This window comes from Thamnophis elegans, chromosome 1 (assembly GCF_009769535.1).
Source record: "Thamnophis elegans isolate rThaEle1 chromosome 1, rThaEle1.pri, whole genome shotgun sequence".
Classification (NCBI taxonomy): domain Eukaryota; kingdom Metazoa; phylum Chordata; class Lepidosauria; order Squamata; family Colubridae; genus Thamnophis; species Thamnophis elegans.
Window position 1 is genome coordinate 67,483,602 of NC_045541.1, and position 16,537 is coordinate 67,500,138.

The 16,537-nt window shown below is 39.0% G+C and overlaps 2 protein-coding genes across 2 annotated transcripts; one reads left to right on the forward strand and one right to left on the reverse strand.

The window, feature by feature from the left end:
* Nucleotides 1-2,668: 2,668 nt before the first annotated feature.
* LOC116510033 (olfactory receptor 1052-like) lies at nt 2,669-3,593 on the reverse strand. Its single transcript, XM_032219380.1, is given in 3 exon segments — nt 2,669-3,078; nt 3,081-3,422; nt 3,425-3,593. Coding segments are annotated over 3 exon segments (918 nt in total). The 5' UTR covers nt 3,591-3,593.
* An 11,850-nt stretch (nt 3,594-15,443) lies between these two features.
* Nucleotides 15,444-16,415, forward strand: LOC116504886 (olfactory receptor 1019-like). Its single transcript, XM_032212118.1, has one exon. The coding sequence runs from the start codon at nt 15,444-15,446 to the stop codon at nt 16,413-16,415; it is 972 nt and encodes a 323-aa protein (XP_032068009.1).
* The last annotated feature ends 122 nt before the right edge of the window (nt 16,416-16,537 follow it).

Sequence of the window (16,537 nt, forward strand, 5' to 3'; positions counted from 1 at the left end):
TGGGCGTGGTTGAAGGGGGGCATGTGACTGAGTGGAAATGGCCAACTTGACATCACTCACACACACTCAGACACATTATTTCCTCACCAAGCCATGCCCACCGAAATGGTGGTGAATATGTTTTGACAGGGGGGGGGGAGTCCAGCCTTGCCGGAGCTAAGGGAGCACCTGCAAACTACCCAGTAAGAAAAAAAGGTTTTGTCCTCCCCCGACCCCAGGAACACTCTGCAGGCTTCAGCAGGGCGGGAGGAAGGCAAAAAATGCCCCCGTTTTTGCAAAAAAAATGGGCAGAAAATGGGCCATTTTTTTCAAAAATGGGATCATCTTTCCCTTCTCCCAGGCCTGCTGAAGACTGCAGAGTGTTCCTTCTGGAGGCTTGGAAAGGCAAAAACACCTCCGTTTTGGCAGAAAAATGGCCCATTTTTGGCCCTTTTGTTTTGCAAAAATTGGGGCATTTTTCCCTCCCCCAGCCCTTCTGAAGCCTGCAGAGTGCTTCTGGGGTCGGGGGAGGACAAAAACTTTTTTTCTTACTGGGTAGTTTGCAGGTGCTCCCTTAGCTTCTAGAGGCTGGGGGAAAGCAAAAATGCCCCTATTTTTGTGCAAAATGGCCAATCTCTGGGACCTCTTTGGCATTGGCATCTGCACACCATTAAAAAGGGAGGGAAATTACATTTGTTTCAATGAAGATTGTTCTGCACATTTGCAGAACAGAAAATAAAGATGGCGGCGCCCAGGATAGAACTGGTACAGTCATGTGTCCGGCCGAATTACTACCTATTCAGCTGAACCGGTCTGAACTGGTAGGAACCAACCTCTGCCTCAGACTGTTTGGGGGGAGGGGGTGACTATAGTTTGAAAAAAAAAACCATCAACTAATTTGTATGCACACTGCACATACCTTTATTTGAAGTGCAAAAAACCATGAAATAATAATACAATATTTAAAATGAAGAACAATTTTAACCAACATAGTACCGTAATTTAATAGGAAGTTCTGGGCCTGCTTTTGGGAGAGACAGGCAATGTCCAGTTCCATATTTGTCACTGCCAGTCATAAGTGATGCAAATGTTCATCAGTTAGTCTGGATCTCATTGGAGATTTCAGGAAAAAGTCTGTTCAGACATAGGTACGGCAACCAAAGATGGCTGCCATTTTGGGTGCCTGGCTCCTGAGATGAAGATATGTCTCAGACGGGAAAGATGCATAGAAATTAGTAAGGCTGCTTGACTTGAATGCATCTTTCAGAGAGTCACAATTCTGTAGTTCGGCCAGTTCCATTTGGTAAATTGGATCAACAATTTCAATGTCAACAGAAAAAGGGTTGGGAAAAGCTGCATGTCCTGTTCATGTAGATGATGTGAAGGCTGCAGCACATGAGAGGCCATGATAAGTACACTGGTGAGGGGAAGAAGATGGTCAGCGATATTGAGGAACATTTTTTTAAGTAATTTCTCAGTTTATTTATATGGTTTATTCAAAGAGTTACAAGCTGTCTGTTATGAAAAGGCAATTGCATTGAATGTTCTTGTTTTGAACATTGAACACTTGTTTTCAGGAAGAACCTTTTCTTCCATGGAAAAGCATGTAGAGAGGAAAACACCCTTCTCATACTGTCATTAGATCCTATTGTGGCCCAGCAGGAGCTGTTGGAGCTGCCGATGGACTCCGATAGCAAGGACCCCTATGAGTCTGCTATGAAAGATGTGGAGGACCCTGGGCAGGGTTCCGACTCAGAGCAGGGACCAGAGAAGCTGGTTGGCCACCAGGAGACGCCTGAGGCATGGAGCAGTGGGGAAGATCAAAGGGAGTTTGTCCCTGATGCCAGGCAACGGAGGGTGGAGAAACAGAGGCAGCAGTTATGGAGACAGACTCATAAGAGAGAATCAAGCCCAGGTGGTTGTGGCTTGGCCCCTCCCAAGAGAGTATATAAGAAGAGACTTTGGGAGGAGTACTTTTGCAGGACACAACCATTCGTAATAATCTGGAGAATTCCTTGTCTGGTCTGCCTTGTGTTCCCGTGTCTGTTGGAGTCTGGGTTGCTGCCAACATCTTGCCAGTGAATCGTGTCTGGGCTTTCAGCCAATAGGATTATAATTGCTGTGAATAAAGAGTGGCAAACAGCTAAGCCTGTCTCTGCGTTCATTACTGGACGGAGGGGGGCCAGAACAGATCCGTATCTTCAAAATGCATTTCCAAAAACTAGAGATCTCTGCTAACAGATGTTTCTGTGTGGGTGGCAGAAATTAAGATGGAATATTGGAAAGTTTCAAAAGAAAGAATAAGATCATGCATTGTTCATGTGAGTGTGTGTATAATTATGAGGAGACCAGAAGGAGAACTAAGTGAGATTTAAAATTATTGAGTGGCTATGAAGAGGTCTCCTCTCTTCTTTAAGTTACTTTAAGTAAAATCAAGGACTAGGGAAGAACATTTACCAATTCTGCTGTTTGCCTTGCAAATTAGGTCCAGAAATTCCTCTGGAAAAGATACGTTACCAAATTTACATCACTTGTTGTGATTTTTATATTAAGGCATATTTAGCAGATGGAAGCATTGCCAGGATTCTATTAATAATCTACATTAAAAAATTCTTTGTTAAGACTTCATATGTTTTCCCTGAAATGTAGTCATTTTGCTTGTTTACTCTGAAGCTAAAGAAAAAGATATTTACTGGAAGCCCAGTTCTCTTCCAAACACTTTTTTCACAGTATATTTTACATCCTTATTCCTCAGACGGTAGATCAATGGATTCAACAGGGGTATTATTACTGTGTAGAACACAGATGCTGTTTTGTCACTGTCAAGGGAATAGCTAGAAGTGGGCCGGAAGTACATGAAGAGAATAGTTCCATGATATATGGCCACTGCTGTGGGATGGGATGCACAGGTAGAAAATGCTTTATGCCTCCCTTCTGTGGAGTGAATCCTTAGAACTGCAGTAATAATGAATATATAAGAGGTAATAATGATCAGCAAGGTGCTCATTTCAAACAAACTGCCAAAAACGAACATCAGCATCACATTCATAGAGACGTCATTGCAAGCCAGTTTCAAAAACGAGGTGACATTGCAAAAAAGTGATTGATGCTGCTGGACCCACAAAAGGCCAACCTTAACAAACTGCAAGTGTGAATCATAGAGTTTACAACTCCCCATAGATATGAGCCAGCTGTCAATCCAGAACAAAGCCTCTTAGTCATCAAAGGGTTGCAGATGGCCACGTAGCGATCGTATGCCATTGCAGCCAATAGGAAGAACTCAGTTGTGACAAATATTGCAAAGAAACAATACTGTGTGATACAGGAAGCATAATATATGGTTTTCTTTCCCACTAAAAAGGTCACTAGCATTACAGGTATGATGGTGGTGGAATAACAGGCATCTAAAAAGGATAGGCTGCTAATAAAGAAGTACATGGGGTATGTAACTGGGGAACAATCCAAATTAATAAAACCATCCCAAGATTCCCCAGCAGAGTGGCAATATAGACAATTAAAAATGTTGCAAAGAGCAATTGATGCATTTCCAGGTGTTCTGTGAGTCCAAAAAGAATGAAGGTGGTCACCAAAGTGTAATTTGTTCCAGGCATTGGATTAATTCCCTTTTTTTCTGGGGGGAGGGACAAGAAAAATGTTTCTTTAAAAAACACAGGTTACAGAACTCTGAGCTGGTAGCTTCAATTTTCCCTTTCTCCTGAACATGTTTTGTGATGAGAGAGTGTTAACTGATGAATTAGGGTAGGGAAAGAAGATTGTAGTTTTCCTCCTTTTACTATGCAAGTTATTCTGCTTGCAAGTACAGGGATCTTGTTTTTTTGAAGAGGACATCCTTGAGATAACATTTTCATTTTGACTCTGGCAACAACAGTCAAGAGGACAATACAATTATTTTAATTTTAGGATTATTTTGCCAGTAACGTATAGCCCAAATGTTTTTTTAAAACTTATTTTTGATTTTCCAATAAATAGATTTTTTGAAGTATATTTGTATGCACTTTTCATTATATTATAAATACCGGTATAAGTGTTCAAACAGCTGGCTTTGCTAACATAACTGAATGTGTGATATATTATACAGTGTTTTTGTTATTGGAGATAAATACAAATTCTCTGGATTGCAAAAACAATGTCCACGAAGTTCCTTCAGTACATGTGATGTAGCCTATTATGCTCCCTGTGGACTTCATCAATTGCTTTCACACCTAACTCTGCAGAAGAACAAGTTTCCTCAAACCTGTGGAGTGATCATCTCACCATTGATAGCAGTGTTCAAAATACATTATGGCATAGGAAGGTGAACTGCCCTGAAACAGAAACATGTTATGAGTGACATTTTCAAGATCAAAGTTTCTCTTTGGTGGTTTGACTGCCTGGGTAAGTTTAGCAGTTATAGAAAAAAGTGTGTGTGTTTGTGTGTGTGGGGGAGTTGAAACTTCTTAGAATCACCTGCAAACTGGAATGTAGTTTTGAAAGAAAAAAATGTCAAATAAGCCAAAGCAGATAGACCAATGTGTGTGCGTATGTGTGTGTGTGTGTTATTCTAAGAGATGATGCTGGAGTGTGAGGTAACAGGATAGAAGATGGAGGAGAGGAAGCAGCAACTGAGAGAGCCATGAACCAGACTATCCCCAGTCAAAAGATGCAAAGACTGGGAAGGAACCAGAGGAGGAATCTGCAAAGAGTGTGCCAAAGGAGAAACCAGCCAGAGATTGTAGATGGTGCAAAGCAGGAGGTTCAGGTGCTGGAACTGGACCAAACAAGTAACAAAGGATAAACCTTGATATATTCATCGTTAGGCAGACAGGTTACATTTTTAGTATGCTTAAGGTTTTGGTAAATCTATGTAGGAGAAGAGAAAAAACTAGCAACTAAAAGTTTTGTATTACCAAGGAAAGGAGTGGAGTAGAGGTTTGATTCTACTCCTTTGACATTTAGTTAAAATTCTTTTAATATCCCCTAGAGTTAGACATTGTTAGCGTACATACTTAGGTATACACTTGATTCTCCCTCTCCCTCTCTATTTCTCTCAGTCTCTCTCATACAAACACACACAGACACATATGCCTAGAATTATTATAATATCTAAAATAATCTAGTAACAAACAGCTCTGTATTCACTTGTTAGCAGTGTCTGTGTCTCTGGCTTCGTTCCTATCCATACTCAACCTGTGACAGACGAAATCTAAGCTTCTTTGGAAATATTATTATTCTTACTGCAAGTATTAATAACAAGTTAGTAAGTCAAAGAAATCTGCATACTCAGTAATGTATGGAAACTCTTGCAGGTATAATTTATAATATCTTGTGTTTTGGCATATGTGTGATGGGGGAATAATTAGGTAGAAAGATTTGACTAACATGCTATGTGTTAGCCAAGAGACATAATAAATATAATAAAATTACATTTATTTGAGGAAATATAGGCATAGTTAAGAAAAGAGAGATGAACATGAAAACCCATATACATTTTCTTGTAATCTCCAAAAGCAATCAAATTTAGTTCCTGAAGGATGTCATATTTGAGACATCACCTGTTTAGAACTCACCATTTATGAGTTCTAAACAGAATCAGCTTGCTCATCTCCAACTATTTATTTTAGCATTGTGTAATATCCCCCATTACTTTTGCAATCCAATATTCATTCATTTAGAAACTTGTATGGTGCATATGCTACATAAAATAATCCTAAGCGGCTCACATTAATATTAAATATAAAGAAGAATAAATAAAACAAAATCTATGAATCTATAAACTAATGAACTTTGAATCATTTTATTCTGATGATTGCTTGTGAGAAGTAGTCAAAAGTGAATCAAACTAATAAAAGATGCATTGTCTACCTTTAAGCAGGAATAAGCATGTTAAAACTCAAGCAGTAAACTGAAGGCTGGGTTTTCTGAAATATTTATATCAAGGCTTATAAAATGCTCAATAACATCCCTAAAGCATGGTAATTAAAGCTCCTCCCAGATGTACATATTTAGAAGATTGTAATTGATCTCAAAATAATCATGATTGTTGCATTATATAATTTTTTAAAAAAATATTTTTTCTTCCTCTTTTTAATAAGGAACGAATCTCTTCATACATGTTCCTGTGAAGATTCTCAATATTAGATTACCATATCTGTAAAGAGACAGGCAGGTTTATAGGGAATGAGACTACCTGTGAAATAACCCAGTCGTAGGTTTTTTTTTGGGGGGGGGGATTGAAAAATAATAACAGGTGGAAATTGGATGGCATCTGAAAAGGAACTACAATCAATATAGTTGTTATAATATCATAGTCCATTTTCCTTTAAGTTACCAGAGCAGAAAAGTGCAAATGTTACATTATGTGAAATAGAAGCTTTCACATGATTTCTACCCCATCTTCCTTTCTGAGGTGGGGATTCTGTTTTTATACAGTGTGCATCCTATGTTGACCACCAGGGAGCAGTATGTGACCAATTTTGTCCCAATTGGCACCATTCAGCATGTTTGTTTTTAAATTGTGGTATCCAAAAGTTGAGAAGACAGAGAAAGGAGGAATCACCTGTATAGAGTAGCTACACTACTTAGAGCTAAAATCTAAGAATAGTCAAAAGCTGAATTTATTTTGAGTGAACAAGAGAAAGTGGCAGGGACATTAGTGCAGAAAGAAAATTATATGGAGGTGCTTATCATTTTATAAGCTCTTGCTCAAGATTTATAGGCTTTTAAAACTACTGAATTCATATAGATAGAAACTTCAGAGGATAAGACAGAACTGAACATTTTGGTGATAAAGCAGAGCTAAAGCAGAGATCTGACAAAAATACTGATACCAGCCTGAAAATACTGCTAAACATGGAGAATCAGTGGTTTTACATGCTCCAATGGACTGACTCTGTCTCCCACAACAATGGACAACTACACTTCAGAAGTTCAAAGCAGTGGTGGGTTTCAAATTTTTTTAGAATCTCTTCTGTAGGTGTGGCCTGCTTTGTGGGAGTGGCTTGCCGACCATGTGACTGGGTAGGAGTGGCTTACCAGCCATGTGACCGAGTAGGAGTAGCTTGGCAATCATGTGACTGGGTGGGCGTGGCCAACTTGTAAAATGTGGTGAAGCTCACTTAACAACACTTTTGCTTAGCAAACAAAATGTTGGCTCAGAAACTCTGGCATTTGAAGCACGTAAGTCTTAAAGCTGTCAAGTTACAAGACCCTTGCATCCCTAGCCCTTTAGAAACCCCCAAGGGGTGTTCAAACTTGACAGCTTTAAGACTTGTGGACTTCAACTCCCAGAATTCCTCCTCTCGCTCTTCATCTTGATGATGTGCGGACGGGCGGGGGGAGGGAGCTGGAACCGGTTCTAAATGGCACTGTAGATTTGTGGAACCTCTTCTATAGAAGAGGTTAGAACTGGCAGGAACCCACCCCTGGTTCAAAGCTTCTGAATTATCTTCAAAACCAGTTCTTCACAGAATGCTTTGCAGTTCTGTACTCTGGAATTAATACATGTATTAAAAATGCTACAACAAACAGTAATTATCCTGTGTACAGCAATATATTGCATAACCTCCTAGTTAGGGGAATAGGGGGCAAAAGTATACTGGCTTGCAAGTTTCTAGGTCAGAGATCCTCCATTACATAAAATAGCATGTGCACAATGGGGAAAAAGCAAAACAAAACTAGGCTTTGGCTATGCATGTGTCATGCTGGCCTAAATGTACCATGCTGGTAGTAATGTTCTTAATCATAAGCAGGATTCAAAAACAGTCTTGCAGATTTTTTTTTAAATTATTTTTATTACCCAAATTTCTAGGCCAACTCCCAGAATGACACTTGGCGGCTTCAGAAAATTAAAAACAGCAAAAAAATAATCTCCGTGAGGGAACAAATCTCTCATATCAATCTAAAGAGATCTGCCAAAACACCCTAACTCGAAGCCTGAGTGAATCACCACATTTTAGAGCTCGCTTGAAGGTGCATTAGGGGGACAAATCTGGATATATGCCGTTTCTAAGGGCGGCACTACATCAGGGAAGAGCTACTTCTATATATTTGATGGTGTTGTTTAATTGACAGGGCACAAGGTAAGCCAACTTCGTCTGGTTAGACAGGGTGGATAGATAAAACAGGAGATCGATGGTCCTTCAGATAGCTAGGTCATGTGCCACATAGAGCTTTAGAGGTAACAGCCTGGTCCATGAATTGATCCTGGAAGCTTACTAGTTACTAGTACCTAGTGCAGCTCACATGGAAGAGGTGTGATATGGGTATAACAAGGCTTGTCTATCATGATTTATGCCACTGCATTCTGGACCAGCTGTAGTTTTGGAGTGATCTTCAAGGGCAGCCCCATGTACAGTGAATTGTGAGGTGAACAAGGCATGAATGCCCATTAAGAGGTATTCCCAATCAGTGGCGGATTAAAGCTCACTGGTGCCCTAAGCACTGCCAAATCTTGGTGCCCCCCTCCTATGTACATACTGTATAAATCTTCATTTTTTTTTCTTTTTTAACTTTGTGGTGCCCCCTTAGGCCTGGTGCCCTAAGCACCTGCTTAGTCTGCTTAATGGTTAATACACCACTGCTCCCAATCTACAAACAGGCACAATTGGAATACAAACTGGATTTGTACAAAAGCATTTCTCGTCAGAACTGTCAGCTGTTCCTCAAGCAGGAGCTGAGAGTCCAGGAAGTTCCCCAAATTGTGTATTAGTTCTAAATAAGGTATGAGTATGTGCATATATGCTATTTACTCATAATGAAGGGACCTCCATAACAGGGAGGTCCATAACCCACCCAGTTCACCTGAAGGATGATCTCAGGTAGATATTAAACAATAAAATCAGCTTAGCCATTCCATGCATCTGATAAATCAAGTGATATTTCATGAAAGTTAGATTTTTAATGAAATATGTTAGTTTGAAAAGATATTACCAGATTCCACTGGAATTTGGGTTGCCCTTGATTTTCCTTTTACAATGTTTACCAAAAGCTGGAAATGCTACATGTGGCACAGTATGACCGAGGCAGGTAATCTAGTTTAAACACTCACTAGAAAGCATAATATGAAATTCTCAATTGACCAAGCCATAATAGCAATAGCAATAGCACTTAGACTTATATACCACTTCATAGTGCTTTTACAGCCCTTTCTAAGCGGTTTATAGAGTCATCATATTGCCAACAATCTGGGCCCTCATTTTACCCACCTCAGAAGGATGAAAGGCTGAGTCAACCTTGAGCTGCCTATTAATTGATTAATTAATTAATAGGCAATTGCAGTTAATATTTGTCCTGTGATTGACCCACTTCTTTCAATTAATATCTGGAAGAAAAGCTAGTTAGGTAAACTAACTTTTCCTTTTTACCTTTGCAGATTGTGAAATAACAAACTTCCAGCTCTAACTCCAATCAGCAACTCTGGCTCTCCTTAAAGCTCATGGCTATACAAACAGTTATTGATGCTCTAACTGCAACCTATCTTAATTACTGCACTATGTTGTACATGAGACTATGCTTGAAAACTGTCCAGAAACTGCAGTTGCTACAAAATTCAGTAGCTAAGCAACTGATAAGGGCAACGTATGAAGAAATAGGATTCCTGAACTGAACCAGTTCTGTACTGGTTATGAATTGCCTACCAGACACAATTTAGAGTATTGATTTTGAGCTGTAGAGGCTCAACAATTCAAGACTGACTATTTGTGGGTTTACCTTGGTTATTGTGAATCTGGATGAGTAGCTTGGTTACTCTGCTATCAGCAATACAACTGTTGGGTATACAGGAAAATATTTTCTCCTGTGTGGAATATCCCAAGAGAGATGGACTTGGCTATTCCCTTGATGGTGAACCTATGGCATGCATTCCAGAGGTGGCACACAGTGCCCTCTCTGTGGGCACACTAGCTGCCGCCCCAGCTCAGCTCTGCCACACATGCGTGTGCATGTCCCACTGGCCATCTGGTCTTCAGGTCTCTGCTGCTCATATGTGGGGGTGGGGCACACCGGAGGGCCGCATGCACATGTGTGGGAGGTGTAGGGGCAGGGACGTGCAGTCACTAGAGGCAGGGGAGGCGTGGCCTCACCAGCCATGAGGAAAAGGAAAGAATTTTAAAGAATTTTTAAAAAATAATTAAAGCCAAGGTAGTTGCTGCCAGATTCCAAGTCACAGTGACTTGGTGTCTGCTTAGTGTTAACTATAGGAGGAGGCGAGAGAACTATGGGCCTCCTGTGCATAAGCAATTTTTTGCCTTTTAAGAGTTAAGCAAGGGTTAAAAAGCGAAACATTTCATATGCAAAGGAGGCACGTGTTCTCTCGCCTCTTGTAGAGGGCATTTTTAGAGGCTTTTTAGAGTTTTCTGGGAGCAACTAGCTCAGTCTGACTCAGGACTCTGGCCTTTCATGAGGGCAGGCAAAAGCAGAGTTGAAATCCTCTCTGAAACAGCTGGAAAAGGTTCATGTGTGGGGAATGGGGAGGAATTCAAAAAGTGTGATTGCATGCAGAACCACGTTGCCTTTTCAAACACACACACACACACACACACACACACACACACACACACACACACCTGGATAAATGTATAGAAGCCCAGCTTCACTGATTACAAGTTTGAAAAGGCAACGTGATTCACCTGCAATCAAAGGCTCCGATTGGAAGGCAGCAGGGGAAGGGGGGGTATGGCAGACGAGCTGCTTTCAGGCCTTTGGAAAATATATCCAATCCAACTTCTGTGTTTGTGTTTGTTTGAGAGTGAGTGAGTGAGAGAGGGATCCAACTTCTCTGTGTGCGTGTGTCTGTTTGAGAGAGAGGGAGGGAGGGAGAGAGGGAGGAAGGAGGGGAGGGAGAAGAAAAAGAATGGGAAAACTTATTTTGCAAGGGGGAAAAAATGCTGTCGCTTTAAATTGGAACTGAGCATGTCTGGCTGTGGAATTCTGGGAGTTGAAGTCCACAAGTCTAAAAAAATTGCTGCCTCACCAGCCATAAAGCTCCCCGCACGTCACTGTGTAGGGGCACATGCAGAGGGATGCGCATGCAGGTGTGGGGGTGGGGACACATGCAGGGGACCACACTCGCAGAGGGCATGTCCACATTCATGGGGCAGGGCACATGTGGGAGGCCGCATACACATTGCTTTTTGAGGCCACGTACATGCTTTGGGCACTTGTTACCCACCACTGGCCTATTCTGTATAGAAAACTGACTCTGTTGAAAATAATTAAAGCAATGAATTTATGATTGTTACACATTTCCATCTAGAAGTTGATAACCCAACCCAAATTTGCTCTTTCACCAAATTTACTTCTTACCTATGCTAAGCTAGCAGCAAAATAAAATGATTAGATTAAATTATACACAGAGATTCGTTATTGTTCCTTATCCCTGAAATGCAACTTCCTTGGGTTTTGTGAAAAAAAGTACTTCAATTTTGAAATGACTAATAAAAGTTTGAAAAAATATTAGAAACTTTATTCAGTTCTTCAGGACTACTTTTCTACATGTCATTAAGCTGCACCCCAGGAGACACAAAGGGCATTTTAATTATCCTAACTGTTCCTTTCTTCAAAGGCAAATCTTTGAAGTTTTTTTTTCCTTTTCCAAAGTGAGAATATGCTAGATGGAAAGAACCTCTCAACATTCTCTTGTCCATCATCAGCAATGAAATTGGATTACCATGCTTCTCATCCAAAAGGTATGACCATTATTCTATGATAAAGTAAAAGAGACAGGCCGGTAAAGCTTTGAGATAACTTGTAATCATACAGTGTAAGATTTTGCGATGACTTATTTTGCACTCTCTTTTGAAATTCTCTATTATCAGAGTACTACTGCATTTTTATATTCTCTTTTGATGCTTGCCACAAGCAGCTCAAAAGTGTATTTCACTAAGACTGCCTTGCTAGATTATTAACTCAGCTTTGGGAAAGAGAAGAGCCAAATTCAGTGGAACTAAAAGTTTGGGGTTTTTTTTTAGGTAAAATGTATTTCAGTAATTCTTTAAGGATAAAGGGATTAAATTATGATTTATGTCATAGTGAGCTTCTAGTTGTATTATGATAATGAAATGGAAGAAAACCCAAATGGGATAAAACTGAGTTAACAAATCAAGAAAAGCATTTATGAACACTTAGGCAAATATGACTTCTTTTTCTTATATCATTGCTTTATATTTATTTATTAAACAAGAAGCATCTGGAATTTTTTCTTCTTTCATGAAAATGAAACAAAGTCTGTTTTGAAGCACTCATTATTCACACTATAGATCTTGTTAACTGCACAATACTTTTCGCTCTTTGTCTAGTCATAGTTTTCTAATACTTCTTCCCATTTTCAGTCTGAAAAACTGTCTTGTCTGAGGCCTTAGCTGAGACCGGGCTCCCAGACTCCCATGCCAAGTTGGCCTGTTAAAGTTAGATTGACTTTTCTAATTTTTTGATGGTAAAAATATTTCACCACTTTTCAAATGCTTAGTGGTTCAATAGGAATGTGAATTTGCCTCATTGACAGAGAATAGATGGTGGAGGAAGTCTTCACATTTGTGTTCTCTATGCAACTGTTGGCACTGGGAAAGACATGCTTGAAAAAAGGAATTGTAAAAAGAGTCCCTCATGAACCACAATCCATCTTATTGTCATTGTGTCCTTTCTACAAAAGTATATAAAATAGCTGACAATGTCATCAACCTGGAATGAATGAGCTGAACATTCAACCTGAAAAGTCAAAGCACAGACCTCCTTAGTTAAAGACTGAGGAGGGCTGAGAGATAAACTTTTTTCAGAAACCCCAGACTGCTTCCTAAATCTTATTCAGGGACTCAAATAAATTGTACCTCTAATTTGATTACTGGATAGCCCTTTTGTTTGATTGATTATGTGCCATCAAGTTGCTGTTGACTCCCAGTGATCACATAGATAGATCTTTTTCATGATGATCCACATTTAACCCGGTCCTTCAGGCACTTCATCACCACTGTAACTGAGTCCATCCATCTTACTGCTTGTCACCTTCTTCTTCTTTTGTCCAAAGTAGGATAATTTGACCCTGGTCATTCATGTCTTGAGTGAGAACTCTGGGTCGAAGACAGCCCTTTTAGAGGAATCTCAGTAGCAGCAATGACATGCAGAATATGAAAACTTATCACTCTCTACATTGTGTTTTTGATAGCCACATCATAATAATGAATATTGTTCTTTATCACATGTGATTTGTTAGATGCTTTGGATTTTGTCATTATCATAATAATCTGAATTCTATATATATGCAAAACAGGCAGTCTACTTTTTGTGCGCTTGTCCTCCCTTCTAATTAATTTAATTTTAATTACTTTAATTTTAAATACAAAATATTTTTGCACACATAGATATGCATACATAAACTCTTCTTTTTAGTAGTAGTTTAGTTTGGTGCTACCAAATGAAGTCAGGTGACTTCTTTTGGAAAACAGATTTACTCCCCACTTTTTATAGTTTAATTCTATTGTTCTTGAGCGAGTATTTCAGAAGCCGTGTGATGTTTGAATCTCCATGTGTCAGAAGAAGAGATCTGACTCTCCTCTTTGAGACTGTGCTAAGGTTTGAATCTAATGAATCCCTGTATATGAATTTGATGTTGGAGAAGATACAAAATACATGAATGTCTACGACTAGGGTGGTATTTACATTTTGTGAAATATATAGATAGGGAGAAAGATAAGAACAGTTGCAGATCCTCAATACAAATTTTCCCAACTTCTGATATTCCTTCAGAATGTGAAGAAACTTTTGACAGTCTTGGATCTGAAATACCTTGATTTTTTCCCTTTTATTCTATCTCATAAACATGTTATGCTATTGTGTTTTTAAAGGAGAGGAAATGAATCAGAAATGTGTCCAGATTCAATACATTCAGCTTTAGCATTTTATAGTTACAGATTTCTAAGATGTGATGTTTCCCACCTTTCCAAGTGATGTATAATTCTTATATTCCTGGCTTTAATTTAAAGACAAAAGCAAGTATCCAGTCTTTGCCATATTCCATATATGGTGCAAAATAGGCAACTTATTTTCTATGTGCTTGTTCCTCCTCCAATATTGTTAGCCTATCAACAAAGTCATAGTAGTAATTGGCACACCTTCTATCTGGAGAAGGATCCGAAGGAAAGAGTCACTTCTCTTGTAATATGGCATTGGTCTAAAGGAATCAATATGCTGTGGAATAGCAATAGAATAAAGATAATGGAGAAACAATGGTTGGGAAGGAAATATAGTAGAAGGACTTTTGGTTTATTACATCCAAAGTTTCACTTATTCACTCTGGTCTGCATTGTGAAATTGTGACACATATAATATGGAATATTAGTGAGTCATTCACTGGCTCCAGTTTCTGCCACCATCATCGGCTTTGTTAAAAGGAGAAGTCATCTTCAGCCTGCCATTGCTTTCCTAGAAGTGATGGCTTTCTTTTAGTGGTAGTTCTCTCTCGGGATGAAAAGTGGTTCAGATTCTTTTGGTACTCAATTAGGGTTCCTCATATCCTAAAGATTCATCAGTAAAAAATCCTTTCAAGGACTTAAATCTTTTTAGTTTGGCCTCAAATTGGATGTTATGAATTTTAGTAAGTTTCCAAATCATCTTGAAAGAAAAATAGGCTAGACTAGAAAGAATAGTCCCAAGAGTTAAACAATTTCAGAGGGTTTTTTTAAGTACCATGTTTTCCTGAAAATAAGACAGTGTCTTATTTTCTTTTGACTCCCCCAAATAAGCCTTATTTCCAGGGAAGTCTTATTATTTTTGTGGTGCAGGGGGCAGCGAGCATGGTCACCTCGTGGCTGCTGATGTGTTGCAATATTTTCAGGGAAGGCTTATTTTCAGGGGAGGGCTTATTTTAGCCCATGTGCTGAAGAGCCCGATTGGGCTTATTATCCAGGGAGGTCTTATTTTCAGGGAAATCGGGTATTTTCCTTTATAGGAATATGCTAAAACATGTTAAAGTAGCATGTTAAACATGTTCAAAACCACAACATAGAAGTCCAGGTTGTAATGTAAATGCAATTAAGCATCTTTTAACACCTTAAACAGTTGCAACAAAAAATCACTATTCTTCACCACTTACACCATTTTGTAACTCAGGGCTTCTTTTTTCTCCTCCTCTTTTTAAATTCTCTTATTTTGTAAATGTTCAGAAATATAGTCAGACAATATGAATATATAATCATTTATCACATTATTAATCTATTATTTTCTTCTCAATATACCTAATTGATATATTACACTTAGGACCATTAGTGCTATTATGGGAGCATTAGAGAAGATTCTTATATTGATAGATGGCAACAATTTAATTGAAAGTTTAGAGCAAGTGATTAATTCCAGTATTAATTATCTCTTTCAGAAAGTCCATAAGTTTGAAGGAAACAAGTTTTTGCAGCAACTGATCAGCTATCCCAGCCTCCACTAGTGGAAGCTTCAGAATAAAAGAATAAAGAAACAGAAAAATGGGCAAATGGAACCAAACAACAGTGACTGAGTTTGTTCTTCTTGGCTTCACTGATCATCAAAAGATCAAGGCTGTCTTCTTTGTTCTCTTCTCAGCTATCTATCTAGTCACTTTGGTGGGAAATATTGGTATCATCGTATTAATTTGGATCAGTTCATGCCTCCGCAGTCCACTGTACTTTTTTCTCAGCAATTTGGCCTTCCTAGACTTCTCTTATTCTTCTGCCATTACACCTAAAATGCTTCTCAATTTCATAACTGGAAAGAAGACGATCTCACTGGCAGGTTGCATTACACAAATGTATTTGTTTGCTTCTTTTGCAGATGCCGAGTGCCTTCTTCTGGCTGCCATGGCATATGACCGCTACATGGCTATTTGTAACCCATTAATTTATCCCACTCTTATGTCCCAAAGAGTTTGTTTTGGGTTGGTAGCCGGCTCTTATCTTATTGGTAGTATGACTTCACTAATTCACACTTATTATACATTTCACTTGTCATTTTGTGGATCCAACGTCATCAATCATTTCTTCTGTGACATCCCTCCCCTGCTAGCTCTCTCCTGCTCCAACACTCATATTAATGAAATTCTTCTTTTTGCCTTGTGTGGTTCCATCCAAATGAGCACTTTTTTTTTTATTGTTATCTCCTATACCTATATCATTTGCACCATCTTGAGGATCCATTCAGCTGAAGGCCGCCAGAAGGCCTTTTCAACTTGTACCTCCCACTTGACAGCTGTGGCTTTGTATTATGGAACCCTTCTCTTTACTTATTTGCGGCCAAGCTCCAGCTATATCCTGAATACAGACAAAATAGTCTCTGTTTTTTATACTGTGGTTTTCCCCATGTTAAACCCTTTGATCTATACCTTGAGAAATGAAGAAGTAAAGGATACCTTCAATAAATTATTGCAAAGAAAACTGATTGCACTCAGAAGGATTAGGAAATTTTTTCCATGTTTGCACTAGCAAAAATGCCACTTCTAAATCTAGACTTGAAGCTGGGAATACAGACATGCACAAACCCCTGTGATTACATTTCATTGACTTAATTTCAGCTATTTTCATTTTACTTCATATAAAAGCTTTTG

Excerpts from the sequence above, each read along its gene's own strand:
- LOC116504886 (XM_032212118.1), top strand. The coding sequence starts at position 15,444 with ATGGGCAAATGGAACCAAACAACAGTGACTGAGTTTGTTCTTCTTGGC.